Below are 15,935 nucleotides of genomic sequence, written 5' to 3' on the forward strand. Positions count from 1 at the left end.
ACCAGCTTGGTCTGGGCGTTGACAGCTTACACTAAGTTAAACCACTGGGTGTGGGGTGACAGCTACATAAGTTATAAAACCACTCTGTGTGGGGTGGAACAGTTACACTAAGTTTAAACCACTGCGTGTGGGGATTGACAGCTAGCACTAAGTTAATCACTGCAGGTGTTCTGCTAAATATTACGCATCTCAGTGGCTGTGTTGTTTCTATTCCAAAAATGCTAGAACGTTATAATTTGTAAACATCAAACTTCAAAAATATCTAATCTACCTACAATATCATCTACAATATCGATCACCTTAGAGTACCTACCTATCTATAATATCTATCTACAATATCTATCTACCTAGAGTACCTACCTATCTATACTATCTATATATACCTAGAGTACCTACCTATCTATACTATCTATATACCTAGAGCGTACCCTACCTATCTATAATATCTATCTACAATATCTATCTACCTAGCAGTACCTACCTGATCTATACTATCTATATACCTAGAGTTACCTACCTATCTTATACTATCTAATATACCTAGAGCTACCTAACCTATTAGAATAGTCTAGAGTTGTAGCAACTTTATGCTCTAGTAGCTATCTCTAGTGCTTTCTATATACATCACTCTAACCAAAAGTCTCTATTATATCTGTAACACTGCTAGCCGTAAGTAGAGGAACTCTAACGTACTAATCCTGAGTAAATATCTAGATCTATCCTATGTGTAACAACGGCGTTAACGCGTATACTATTAACTAGAAATCTATCACCGTGATGAGTACCTACCTGTTATATCTTACTGAAGATTACTTTCTAAGTCTTAAGAGCAATACTTAAACTGGCATCTATCGTTTGTCTATGGGTAGGAATTCGCTCAACCGGTGATCTGTTATCTAATTTATCATATCATACAATATATAATCTACCTGAGTACCTACCTATCTAATAATACTATGCGACACAATGTATCTATGCTACGCTAAGAGTACCCATAATCCTATCTCTACACTCATTTTGAAAAGGAATATGGTGTATGTCACATACATCAATAATTTATACACACTGATAACCTCTATGCAATAACACAGTGCAGGGTGATAATATCTATATCTTAGAAGTACCTATCATCTTACAATATCTTATCTACCTAGAGTACCTACCTACTGAATTTTAAAAAACAGTCAGTATCTCGGTGTGACACCATTTGCCCATATGGCAACACATCACCTCGCTAGAGTTGATTGAGCTGTATTGTGGCCTGTGGAATGTTTCCCACTTCTCTTCAAGTCTATGCGAAGTTTGCTGGATATTGGTGGAACTGAATTACACTTCGTACATGTCGATCCAGAAACATCCCAACATGTCAATCTGAAAAGAGCTAATGTATTAGATCCCCATTACTGTTTTTATGCCGAAACACAGCTACTCTTCCCTGGGTGCACACAACATGAAACATAATTAGACAAGAACAAACTACATACATTCTTAAAAGGCACACGTATAGACCTACATGTCAAAACTGCCACACAAACTATCAAATAGGGAGAGAGGCATTTGCTAAATTAATACTGTATATGTTTTTTTTAAACCAGGTTTGACATTGTCTGGTGAGATGCAGGCCACGAAAACTGACATTTTCATCTGTGGCATTGGCTGTGTGACAAAACTGCACATTTAGAGGCCTTTGTTGCCCCACACAAGGTGCACTTGTTAATTATCATGATGTTAAATCAGTTCTTGATATGCCACAGTGCAAGTGGATGAATTATCTTGGCAGAAGGAAAATGCTCACAACCGAATTTAAACAAAAGTGCACAACATTTAAAAAAATAAGCGTTATGTCTAACAGAACACATAGGTTCTTAATGGAGCCTATCAAACATAATCCCAGGTTAGAAGCAGGAATGCCCAGGTGCGTTAGGCCCTTGCTTTTCAATCTTTACAAACAACATGCCACTGCTTTGATAAGGCCAGGTGTCTAGTCATCGGATGACCAACACTAACATCAGCACTACACGACTGAAATGACGCAACACTACAAAGAGCTCAGTTAGTTTTAGAATGGTAGCAAGAAAAGTTCGTCCATAAATATTCCAAAACTTGAAGCATTGTATTTGGACAAATCATTCACTAAAAATGTCCATTACAGATTAATTTAATGTTAACAATCACTGTTTTTGGTATAGTGTACTTCCAGCGAATGGAGTAAAGAAAACAAAGATTAAAAATAAATGTTCAACAATCCAATATAAAGTATAAATAGAAAATAAATCAGATTGAAATCTAGTCATTTCATGTTCATATGAATACTTCATGTCTACAGTATAGGTTAATAACAATGCAGGCAAGTTACTGTAGGTAAATACATCACCAGCATGCACAATATTATATTATGGAGAATATTGGAGTGGTTATCGTTTTACACTCGAGGAACAATATGATAGGCAAGTGCATTTTTTGACAATTAAAAAGGTTAACACAAAAACAAAATGTTTTTATATATTGGCCAGTGCTCTGTCCAAAAAAGGTGTATCGTTGAGCGTGTGGTTCCAGTCAACTGTGTGTCATTTCAGAGATCTACAATAAGTAATTGTTGTAAACATAAATGTACCTTAATTTAGGGCAAATTCTGTTGCCTTACAATATCAAATGATCTCCTCTACAATATCATTTATTTTGGTAGTTTTAGCATTTTCATTTTCATTGTATTAGCATATTTTGATATTCTAATAATATGGCACCCTTGACAGCCTCGGTAAGGGGTGAGTAATTATAATAGTAATTATAATAATAACTATGTGCTTGAAAATGTTTATGTCTGTATAGCATATCAGTGCATGAGAGGGCTGTACTGTCTCTGTGTTTCCTCTGCTCCTGCTTTCGTTACAGTACTCTAGTCTGGATGACTGGGTCCAAACCAATCGCTGACATCGTGGGAACAAAACATTGGGTTATGTGTGTTCAATAACCACAGAGAATACCTGGCTTCACTCAACAATTACGATTACAGGGTGAGGCATACTTTTTAGATTCCATGTTGGTAAGTCTGAGGTGTCTAGCTAGAGGTACGATACCTCTTTCACTCTCTCCGGAAACTATTTGCAATTCTTTATTTTTTTACGAGGTGATGAAGTTTTTAGTATTTTTTAAAAATATTCTATATATTAATTTTATTTTTGCACAAGCTTCGATCTCCCCTTACAATTTTGAATGTTCCTCCTCCCTTACCACATAAGTTAAATAAGCAGCTCCACTTCATGTAGCTAACGACATAACAACATGCCAGTCTCCATGCCAGTGTGAGGGTGTCGTCTCTAACGCAACAGCCACAATCTACTCACTGGCTGACTGACTGACTGACTGACTGACTGACTGACTGACTGACTGACTGACTCACTGACTGACTGACTGACTCACTGACCGCAGACCTTCTTCATTCTCAAGTGGTGTTTTGACAAAAGTTGCAGAGGCAATCAAGAAGGAAGGGGTTTATCTATTATTATATCTATTTTTTTAACTATACTAGAAACTAAACTCATCTCCCCTCCTACTCTTTTTAATTAAATAGTTTCTTCACTTTTTACATTCGTTGGGAAAAATAAAGAACTGATCGTATCATCATCTGTGGCTACCAAAGTTCCACCAGCCAACATTTTAACATTTCTAAGAACTGTTTTATTTTTGTTTGTTGTCATTTGAGTGCGTGAGCGTGTTGTGTGTATTGGCTGATACAGGACACAGGGGTCTTTTTAGGGGCTCTCTAGTTATTGGTCTCGCCACCCTCGTCGTCTTGCTGGTCGCTCGTCCACAGTGTCAAGTTGTCTCGTAGCAGCTGCATGATGAGGGTAGAGTCTTTGTAGGAGTCCTCATTCAGGGTGTCTAGCTCAGCGATGGCGTCATCGAAGGCGGTCTTGGCCAGGTGGCAGGCCTGCTCAGGTGCATTCTGGATCTCGTAGTAAAACACGGAGTAGTTGAGAGCCAGACCCAGGCGGATAGGGTGGGTGGGCTGCATGTGCTCCTTGCTAATCTCATGGGCCTCGCTGTAGGACTTCTCAGAGGACTCCACCACACCGGCCCTCTTCTCGCCCGTGGCCACCTCGGCCAGGTAGCGGTAGTAGTCGCCCTTCATCTTCAGGTAAAACACTTTGCTCTCGTGCTGCGTGTCATTGCAGTTCTTGATCAGGAAGTTGTCCAGGAGGTTGAGCACGTCCTGGCACACGGTCTCCAGCTCCTTCTCGATCTTCTCGCGGTACGCGCGCACCATCTCAACCTTCTTCTCGTAGCCGTCCACCGAGGTCTTCTGCTCGATGCTGGAGATGACGCGCCAGGAAGAGCGCCGTGCCCCCACCACGTTCTTATAGGCCACAGAGAGCAGGTTCCTCTCCTCATTGGACAAGGCCTCGTTTAACTCTGTCACCTAGGAGACAGAGAGGGGAAAAATAGGGACAGGAATGGTTCAGAGTTGCAGTTAAAAACAGTATTTTCATATTTATAATATCCAGTTTACCTTAAAACAGTATTTTCATATTTATAATATAGAGTTTACATTAGAACAGTATTTTAATATTTATAATATACCGTTTACCTTAAAACAGTATTTTCATATTTATAATATAGAGTTTACATTAGAACAGTATTTTTATATTTAGAATATCCAGTTTACCTTAAAACAGTATTTTTATCTTGTAAATGACTTTTATTGGCAGATTTTAAAACTTGGCCGTGCCATATGTTCATTTCGCCATGTGTTCCCTTACTAGCTGAAACAACATTTTATATTGATATAACCTACATAGCTCGTCACGATAAACAAAGCAATACTGAGTTGCACAGCAGCTAGGTTGGCTAGAAAAATCAAGATAACATACTCTATACTGAACCAGGAAAACGAAGGAGGCTATTGGAATGCACAGTTAGTCATTCATGATGATTCACACAACGATTAAGGTCAGAGGTGGGATAACTCCCATGATTTTCTACACCAGCGGTCACTGACTGTCAATGGCATCCAACAGCTTCAGGCCGGGGCTGGACCACGCCTGTCTGTAGTAAGCTGACATCATGTCCCTGGCTGCTCATTGGCTTTCTCCTGCTCTGAAAGCTTGTTTTGTTTCCACGGGCCTGTGTCTGTCTGGCTAAAGGGTTTTATTCCTTTATACCCTCACAGAGAGGAGACTATGCAGTGTAGCACACATCACAGTCACCTTTACATACTTAACCCCTCTGCTCTGGATATAAAGCCTGCTACTCTAGTGTGTCCCAAATGGCACCCCATATGGCTCTGGGCAAAAGTCGTGCACTATATAGGGATTAGAGTCCCATTTGGGACACAGACCCTCTATTTCAGGGCCTTCATTCCTCTCCAGGGCCTAAATTCCACTGCCAGAGCATGGGGTCCCTGGCAGTGACTTTATAGTTCACACCAAGCCCTCTTTGTCTGATGGTTGCCCTACTGAATGTGTTTGTCTGTGACAAACACACAAAAAACTAGATATATTCTAAACCTCCTAAACTAGAGAGATGTTGGTGATCTTTAAAAAGCACAGAATTAAACCCACTTGATTGGTTGCTTGCTTTAAGCCGCTTTGCAGTGCTCTTGGCCTGTTGCCTGAGGGGTCCCGAGAAAATAAAATCTACAGTTTGCTGTTTGATGACGTTGGCTAAGGAGTTTGACGACAGTTTACAGCCAAACCTAAAAGCACACTAACTAAAAATACTTATTTTCCACCATAATTTGCAAATAAATTCATAAAAAATCCTACAATGTGATTTTCTGGATTTTTTTTCCTCATTTTGTCTGTCATAGTTGAAGTGTACCTATGATGAAAATTACAGGCCTCTCTCATATTTTTAAGTGGGAGAACTTGCACAATTGGTGGCTGACTAAATACTTTTTTGCCCCACTGTATATTGCCATTTTCCAGTGCTGATAGAACAACGGCAACATATCATTTGAACTGAAATGTCTTATTAAAAAGACAGACAAAGTAAACATTTAGTAACTTGGAAAACAATGACCGAACCATGGGTGATATTAGAGCTTGGCGATATGGCCAAAATATCATATCACTGTATTTTTGAAATTTATGACGGTGTTTGATGGTATTTTATGTTTTTGAATAATAAAAGCTCTACATTTGCTTTATGAGTTGAGTGAGTGATCCTAGGGTGCTTTATGAGTAGTGAGTGATCCGTAAAGGGTGATTTTAAGTGAGCAGATCGTCCTATGGGTGCTTTATGAGTTAGTGAGTGATCCTAGGGTGCTTTATGAGTAGTGAGTGATCCAGGTGATTTATGAGTAGTGAGCGATCCTATGGTGCTTTATGAGTAGTGAGCGATCCTATGGTGCTTTATGAGTAGTGAGTGATCCTAGGGTGCTTTATTGAGTAGTGAGTGATCCTAGGGGATTTATGAGTGTGAGCGATCCTATGGTGCTTTATGAGTAGTGAGCGATCCTATGGTGCTTTATGAGTAGTGAGTGATCCTAGGGTATTTATGAGTAGTGAGTGATCCTATGGTGCTTTATGATGTAGTGAGTGATCCTAGGGTGATTTATGAGTAGTGAGGATCCTATGGGTGCTTTAGAGTAGTGAGTGATCCTAGGGTGCTTTTATGAGTAGTGAGTGATCCTAGGGTGGTATATGAGTAGTGAGTATCCCAGGTGGTATACTGAGTAGTGAGTGATCCCAGGGTGGTATATGAGTAGTGAGTGATCCCAGGGTGGTATATAAGTAGTGAGTGATCCCAGGGTGGTATATGAGTAGTGAGTGATCCCAGGGTGGTATATGAGTAGTGAGTGATCCCAGGGTGGTATATGAGTAGTGAGTGATCCTAGGGTGCTTTATGAGTAGTGAGTGATCCTAGGGTGGAAACACATACATTCTAAGTGGCTTCAATGGGTCTTTTTCCATTCTGATTGTCAGGGTTGGGTAGGATACTTTCTAAATGTAATCCGTTACAGTTACTAGTTGCCTGTCCAAAACTGTAATCAGTAACGTAACTTTTGGATTACCCAAACTCTTTAAAGTAATCTGATTACATTCAGCTACTTGTAGATTACTTTCCCCTTAAGAGGGCATTAGAAGAAGACAAAAATGTAAGTGACCAATTGAACAACATCTATTGCAGCATAAATCAATGTCACAGCTGGCCATATATGGGTGTTAAATTTGACTTTATGGGAACAAACTTATACCTGCACCGTTTTTCAATGCTGATTTGAATGTCATTGATTAAACTGAGAAGTGTCAAAGATTTTATTTTCGTGCAAATATCCTTTCTGAATTTAAAAGTCATCATCCAAGTAATCATCTAGTTTTTCTTATTTTTTTATCAAATGTTGCAATTGCGATTTGACTTGCGATTTAGATCAAAACACTTGGGTGAACTGTTGGAATCATGGAAATAGAATGATTATTCTAATTCTATAGTTAGAATATAATACTGGGGGGCGCAAGTGAGCAAGCCATGGAGTAGGTCACGTTTTTCCGAGCTCATGCTGAAATTGCATTTATTCAATACTTTCTTTGCACTTTGACCCAAGAAGAACTAGTAAACACAGCCTTTGAATGACATGCTTTACTTTGTTCAACTTTTATTTTTGTTTTAATGTGTAAATGGCGCATTACCTGCAAAAGTTTAAGTTCAGCAGAGTCACTGACAGAAGAGAAAACACTAAGCAAGGAGCTCGAGTTCTTCAACAAGGGGGATCGGTGGCTCCTCCCCTCGGCTCGGCGAAAAAATGAACACAGAGGATTTGAAGGCTGAGATTCTTGCTGCACTCGGAGCGGACATTTCATCTATACTCAAGGAGCTCAGTGAGGACTTTAATTTTATTAAGTCGGAGTTACAAGCAGTCAAAAATGAACTCGAATTTGAGGAATCATTCTCCTCAAACTCTTTACCCTCAACAATGAGACATGTATTTCACTAATTCTGAAAAAGGAAGAAAAAGTGTGGTTCATAAGAGGCCCATTTCTGTAAAGATACTTTCTAAGATGATTGCCTGCCATTTTGAGTCAGTCCTTCCCTCCATTATCTCTACAGATCAAACAGGTTTCATTCTTTTTTCAACATCAGACGTCTTTAAAATATACTTTATTATCTCTCTTCATCTGACACTCCAGAGATGTTGTTATCACTTAATGCTAAGAAGGCGTTTGATCGGGTGAAGTGGGATTATCTATTTTATACTCTCAAATAGTTTGGATGCGGTCCCAATTTTATGTCCTGGATCAAAATCCTTTACTCCTCCCATTTGGCTGCAGTGCGCACAAATAATAACCTTTCAATAATAACCTTTCAAGTTTGCGGATGACACTACAGTGGTAGGCTTGATTACCAACAACGACGAGACGGCCTACAGGGAGGAGGTGAGGGCCCTCGGAGTGTGGTGTCAGGAAAATAACCTCACACTCAACGTCAACAAAACAAAGGAGATGATTGTGGACTTCAGGAAACAGCAGAGGGAGCACCCCCCTATCCACATCGACGGGTCAGTAGTGGAGAAGGTGGAAAGTTTTAAGTTCCTCGGTGTACACATCACGGACAAACTGAATTGGTCCACCCACACAGACAGCGTTGTGAAGAAGGCGCAGCAGCGCCTCTTCAACCTCAGGAGGCTGAAGAAATTCGGCTTGTCACCAAAAGCACTCACAAACTTCTACAGATGCACAATCGAGAGCATCCTGTCGGGCTGTATCACCGCCTGGTAAGGCAACTGCTCCGCCCACAACCGTAAGGCTCTCCAGAGGGTAGTGAGGTCTGCAGAACGCATCACCAGGGGCAAACTACCTGCCCTCCAGGACACCTACACCACCCGATGTCACAGGAAGGCCATAAAGATCATCAAGGACAACAACCACCCAAGCCACTGCCTGTTCACCCCGCTATCATCCAGAAGGCGAGGTCAGTACAGGTGCATCAAAGCAGGGACCGAGAGACTGAAAAACAGCTTCTATCTCAAGGCCAGCAGACTGTTAAACAGCCACCACTAACATTTAGCGGCCGCTGCCAACATACTGACTCAACTCCAGCCACTTTAAAAATGGGAATTGATGGAAATTATGTAAAAATGTACCACTAGCCACTTTAAGCAATGCCACTTAATACAATGTTTACATACCCTACATTACCCATCTCATATGTATATACTGTACTCTATATCATCTACTGCATCTTGCCATCTTTATGCAATACATGTACCACTAGCCACTTTAAACTATGCCACTTTATGTTTACATACCCTACAGTACTCATCTCATACGTATATACCGTACTCTATACCATCTACTGCATCTGCCATGCCGTTCTGTACCACCACTCATTCATATATCTTTATGTACATATTCTTTATCCCTTTACACTTGTGTGTGTGTGTAAGGTAGTAGTGTGGAATTGTTAGGTTAGATTACTGTTGGTTATTACTGCATTGTCGGAACTAGAAGCACAAGTTATACTCGGATTAAGAGCAACAACCTTCCCCTCACCGAAATGTGGTTTATTGTTTTCCCATACCAATTTGGCCTACTAAGTTCCCTAATATTCTATCGGCCAAATTAACATCATATTACTTCCATATTTGACCCATTTCATGCCATTGCGCATTTTAAGAACGGAGAACAATTCCGCCTAGAATGGATGCGCACTACACGCACCTGCAGTGCAAGTTTTAGCACGAGTGTAATTATAAAATGTGATGAACGATAATAAGACTATAGGCCTATTATTTTAATTGACATCGTAAGACCCGTTGAGATGTTAAAAACGTGGTATTCCATAGTTCTTCAATACTATGTTTGGGGCCTGTTTTATTGCAGCCTTTTTGCCCTTGTCGTTTTATAAAGTGCATGTTACATTAATAATTCCTAATTCAGGAAAAAAAGCAAAAGGTCGGATGTTTCTCTTTTCACATTCTTATTACAACAATTTAAATATGTAATTGATTTCCAAGAAGCTCAATTATATTTTTAAATCACTCTAAAGACATAAACAACCGGCTTTTTCTTTCTCATCGTGGTTTTCTCATCGCGTGGTTTTCTAAAAATGCACGTACTTTTAATCTGGTCATCGCTTTATCGGCGCGTGAACCTTGTCGGTGATGAATAATAAACGGACAGGGGTTCTTCGCGCGGGCCCGGGATTGTAATTGAAGTCCTCTTATCACCCCAGACTTCATGTTAGATGACTTAAGAACCAATCACCGTCTCCTCGCGGGCACGGCACGGAGACGCGCGGGGAGAAGGCGAGGTGTGAGACTGCTCCCCAGACAGTGATGCTGCAAAAGAATGGCGTATCAGTTAAATGAAAGCTACTTAAGTTAAAGTCCTGTTTGCAAAACTATTGATCTATCTGCAGCTCTAAAGCTTCTTTGCCCCTCCTCCCGTTGTAGACTACTCAAGTTAATGAGGCGCAGGTTGTTAGGAGCTTTGGCATTAAATTCATTAGGGAGTCAATTGGACATTCTCTGTCCAGTGGACGTCGTTTTTATGTCGGGATCCCTCGAGGCTTTTGGCCTAATTAGACATAAGTGTTTTAATTGCAACGACTTTTGTCTATTTGGAGCGTGTGGCTCAGTTGGTAGAGCATGGCGCTTGCAACGCCAGGGTTGTGGGTTCATTCCCCACGGGGGGACCAGGATGAATATGTATGAACTTTCCAATTTGTAAGTCGCTCTGGATAAGAGCGTCTGCTAAATGACTTAAATGTAAATGTAAACAAGCATTTCGCTACACTCGCATTAACATCTGCTAACCATGTGTATGTGACTAATAAAATTTGATTTGATTTGATTTGATTTCATCCTATTTCCAACTTCAATGTGGGACAAGACAGGGTTGTCCTCTATCCCCTCAGTTGTTTGACATCGTAATTGAGCCTTTAGCCATAGCAACAAGGTAATCACACCACTATCAAACATATTCGAAGAGGGGAGCTTAGAGCATAAAGTTTCACTCTATGCAGATGACATGCTATTATATATGTTTGACCCTTTAACTGGTCTTCCAGAGGTCCAGGTTCTACTAAAGACAGTTGGTAAAATATCCGGGTTGAAGGTTAATCTACAAAAAAGTCTATTGATGTCTAATCCTTCTGCCATGCAAACTTATTTTAGTCATGTGCCCTCCAAGAGTGACTAGACAGAAATTGAAATATTTGGGAATTTCAAAGATCGCTATAAAGCCAATTTTCCCTCCCTTGAAATTTCCCTCCATCTGAAACAGGATCTTGAATGCTGTGATTTACTTTCTCTTTCTTTGGGGGGAAGAATTAACACTGTTAAAATGAACGTATTACCTAAAGTTTTTATACTTATTTCAATGTATTTCTATGTTTCTGATAAAATATTTCTTAATCTCCATAGATAAACTGATATCTGCTTTTATCTGGAACAAGAAAAACCCTTAGATATGTAAGAACGTATTGCAGAGATTTCTCTCCCCAGGGTGGTCTAGCACTTCCGAACTTTCAATAGTATTACTGGGCAGCTAATATAAGAATCGTTCTATATTGGATGACAGAACTCTCTCAAATCTTGCATCAGCTGAGCCTGTTTGCAAATACACTAAAAACATTATTGTGAAACATTCTCTAAAAATCTGGAAACAGTTCAGGTGATCGTTTGATCTCAGTGAATTTTCAACTTCTGCCCCATTATTAAAGATCCATACATTCTGTCCATCATTATTAGACCAGGCGTTTCATATCTGGTCTGGAAAAGGGATCTCCTCACTGAACGACTTGTACATTGATATGGATTTTGCATCTTTTTGAACACTTGGTACAACAATTCTATATTCCTAGATCCCATTTCTTTAGATACCTGCAATTGCGTAGTTTTGTATCTTCATCCTTGAGTTACTTCCCATAACTCAAAACCCTGAAGCTTGATCTATACATTATTAAACTCGCAGAATCTGGATTCCCTGAACTCTCTTAATAACCAATAGGAAGAGGATTTAGGTGAATAACATTCAGACAAGAGAATGCTTTAGAGAATACATTCTTCATCTATATGTCTAAGACATGCTGTAATTCAATTTGAAATAGTTAATCAGTTGCATTGGTCAAAGGCAAAATTATTCAAGATTAGATCAGAAATAGATCCCACTCGTGACCGATGTAAGCAGGCTCCTGCTACTTTATCACACATGCTTTGTACATGCCTGAAAATGAGAGATTTCAGGTTATCAATTGTTGAGACGTTTTCTAAGATACTGGAGAGACCTATAGAACCTTCTGCCTTTATTGCATCATTCAGAGTGGCACCACAGGAGGCCCCTCTAAACAGTTCTATGGAGTGGCACCACAGGAGGCCCCTCTAAACAGTTCTATAGAGTGGCACCACAGGAGGCCCCTCTAAACAGTTGTATGGAGTGGCACCACAGGAGGCCCCTCTAACCAGTTCTATGGAGTGGCACCACAGAAGGTCCCTCTAAACAGTTATATGGAGTGGCACCACAGGAGGCCCCTCTAAACAGTTCTATGGAGTGGCACCACAGGAGGCCCCTCTAAACAGTTCTATGGAGTGGCACCGCAGCAGGCCCCTCTAACCAGTTCTATGGAGTGGCACCGCAGGAGGCCCCTCTAAACAGTTCTATGGAGTGGCACCGCAGGAGGCCCCTCTAAACAGTTATATGGAGTGGCACCGCAGGAGGCCCCTCTAAACAGTTATATGGGCAACATGCTGGTATGTAGAACTCTTCTAGCTAGACGTCTTATACTATTTAAGTGGAAGGATCGGTTTCCTCCTACTTTTAACCATTGGACAAAGAAAGTTTTGCAACATCTCTAACTAGAGAAAATACGCTACTCTGTTAGGGGATCTGCAATTACATTTTATAATATCTGGCAACCTTTCCTATCCTTTGTAGAAGACATGGACCAAGCTAATTTCACAACTCCATAAACCAATCCAAATTAGAATTTGGATCATTATTTTTACAATTTATTTCCTTTTTTTTGTATTATTTGATTATTATTTTTCATTGTTATATATGCCTGCTTTAAGTCTTGTTTGGGGCTGGGGGGGGGGGGGGGGTTGGGGTGGGTTCTTGTTCTGCCTTATATCCGTTCTGTCTGTTTACTGTATAATCATAAAAAATGCCACAAAAACAATGTCAATTTTTTTATTTTATGAAAAATAATATAATAGTGGACACCTTGAATACAGTGTTGTTTGACATGACAACAAATGAAAATGCCAGGGCTGCCAGGTTATTTTGACAGGGTAGAAACCAAAGTGTTGGTCAGTGTTTCCTAGGTGACCCTGTAATCTTTGGCCACATCATTTTTTGTATCTTTAATTCATGTAGCTAACATATTCATGCTTTGCATATTCCTCTTTAATTTTTAAGATACTGCTGCACAAACATCATGCTGATTTAGGCCTACACCATCACTGGTATCAGGCTGTATAGTTAGCCACGTTTGCTCTGACTCAGTACATTTATTAGCTAGCTAGCTAACCATCTAACTAGCGATTAGCATTAGTAGCTAACACGAACTAGCGATTAGCATTAGCGGTTAATACGATTTAGCCACAACTTCCTAAGAAAAGACAAACAAGTTGTTTGTAATTATAGGAACGCTTGTGAATTTATACTAAGAAGCAAAGCGGAAATAGCATCGTTGTCATCAACATGTCGAATAACAACACATCCTTGAGTGAAAGGGGCGATGCTAGGTCTGCGTGGAAAGCAGCATGGAGAGAGAGCATATCACATTTAACAAACCAAACATTCAAATACCGTTACAGAAGATAAAGTAAAAACCCAAACTGGTCTGTGCATCAATACCGGTATATAGTCAAATACAGTATACCGCCAAGCCCTAGGTGATATATTAAGAAGAGTTACTTTCCTCTTCTACACTGAACAAAAATATAAACGCAACGTGTAAAGTGTTGGTCCCATCTTTCATGAGCTAAAATAAAAGATCCCAGAAATGTTCCATACGCACAAAAGCTTATTCTCTCCAATTTTGTGCACAAATTTGTTTACATCCCTGTTAAGTGAGCATTTCTACTTTGCCCAGATAATCCATCCACCTGACAGGTGTGGCATATGAAGAAATGTATTAAACAACATGATCATTACACAGGTGCACCTTGTGCTGGGGCCAATAAAAGGTCACTAAAATGTGTAGTTTTGTCACACAACACAATGCCACAGATGTCTCAAGTTGAGGGAGCATGCAATTGGCATGTTGCCTCCAGGAATGTCCACCCCACCAGAGCTGTTGCCAGATAATTTCATGTTAATTTCTCAACCATAAGCCGCCTCCACAGTAATTTTTGAGAATTTGACAGTACGTCAAACCGGCCTCACAACCGCAGACCACGTGTATGGCGTCGTGTCGGCAAGCGGTTTGCTGATGTCAACGTTGTGAACAGAGCGCCCCATGGTGACAGTGGGGTTATGGTATGGGGCAGGCATAAGCTACAGACAACGAACACAATTGCATTTTATCGATGGCAACTTGAATACACAGAGATACCGTGACGAGATCCCGAGTTCCATTGTCGTGCCATTCATCTGCCGCCATCACCTCATGTTCCGGCATGATAATGCACGGCCCCATGTCACAAGGATCTGGACACAATTCCTGGAAGCTGAACATGTTCTTCCATGACCTGCATACTCTCCAGACGTGTCACCCATTGAGCATGTTCGGGATGCTCAGGAACGACGTGTACGACAGCGTGTTCCAGTTCCTGCCAATATCCAGCAACTTTGCACAGCCATTGAAGAGGAGTGGGACAACATTCCACAAGCCACAATCAACAGCCTGATCAACTCTATGCGAAGGTGATGTGTCACAATGCATGAGGCAAATGGTGGTCACACCAGATACTGACTGGTTTTCTGATTCACACCCCTACCTTTTTATTTTAAGGTATCTGTGACCAACAGATGCATATCTGTATTCCCAGTCATGTGAAATCGATAGATTAGCGCCTAATGAATTTATTTCAATTGACTGATTCCCTTTTAAATGAACGGTAAATCTTTGAAATGTTTACATGTAGCATTTATATTTCTGTTCTATTTCTAATCAGATCCTCAGAAGTATAACGAGAACATGGCACTTTTTAAGTCTTGCTCAGCCTGGAGATTCTGTAAGTCTTTTTCCAGTTGAGAGCAAAGGAACGCTACATTCTACCACAGAGCTCTCCAACCCTGATCCTGTACATTTTCACTCCAACACTAATCTAGCACACCTGATTATTATAATTAGTTGGTTGATAAACTGTACCAGGTTAGTTACAACTGGGGTTGGAGTGAAAATCCTACAGGAGGGTAGCTCTCCAGGAACATGGTTGGAGACCCCTACCTACAATAACCAGCCCAACACTACACTCTACCCTAACCAGCCCAACACTACACTCTACCCTAACCAGCCCAACACTACACTCTACCCCTAACCAGCCCAACACTACACTCTACCCTAACCAGCCCAACACTACACTCTACCCTTAACAGCCCAACACTACACCTCTACACACTAACACAGCCCAACACTACACTCTACCCTAACCAGCCCAACACTACACTCTACCCTAACCAGCCCAACACTACACTCTACTACCCTACCAGCCCAACACACACTTACACCTAACCAGTCCCAACACTACACTCTACCCAACCAGCCAACACTACACTCTACCCTAACCAGTCAACACTACACTCTACCCTAACCAGCAACACTACACTCTACCCTAACCAGCCCAACACTACACTCTACCCCTACCAGCCCAACACTACACTCTACCTAACACAGCCCAACACCACACTCTACCCTAACCAGCCCAACACTACACTCTACCCTAACCAGCCAACATACACTCTACCTAACCAGCCAACACTACACTCTACCTAACCAGCCCAACACTACACTCTACCCTAACCAGCCCCAGCACTACACTCACCCTA

The 15,935-nt window shown here is 40.8% G+C and overlaps 1 protein-coding gene across 2 annotated transcripts in view; it reads right to left on the reverse strand.

Annotated features, from left to right (window-relative positions):
* Window positions 1–3,146: 3,146 nt before the first annotated feature.
* The window catches only part of LOC112070312 (14-3-3 protein gamma-1-like), a 34,907-nt gene continuing 22,118 nt past the window's right edge, over window positions 3,147–15,935 (reverse strand). The window contains exons 2-3 of one of the 2 annotated variants that reach the window (XR_011475556.1): window positions 3,389–4,420; window positions 3,147–3,336 (exon numbers count right to left, since the gene is read on the reverse strand). Coding sequence is in view for 1 of the 2 variants with exons in the window: in XM_024137726.2 (XP_023993494.1) it covers window positions 3,764–4,420 (657 nt within the window). In the remaining variant the exon portion in view is untranslated. Of the gene's footprint in view, window positions 4,421–15,935 lie in introns of both variants that reach the window. The other variant, XM_024137726.2, reaches the window with a different exon arrangement.

The sequence above is a fragment of the Salvelinus sp. IW2-2015 genome, unplaced genomic scaffold (assembly GCF_002910315.2).
Source record: "Salvelinus sp. IW2-2015 unplaced genomic scaffold, ASM291031v2 Un_scaffold1286, whole genome shotgun sequence".
Classification (NCBI taxonomy): Eukaryota; Metazoa; Chordata; class Actinopteri; order Salmoniformes; family Salmonidae; genus Salvelinus; species Salvelinus sp. IW2-2015.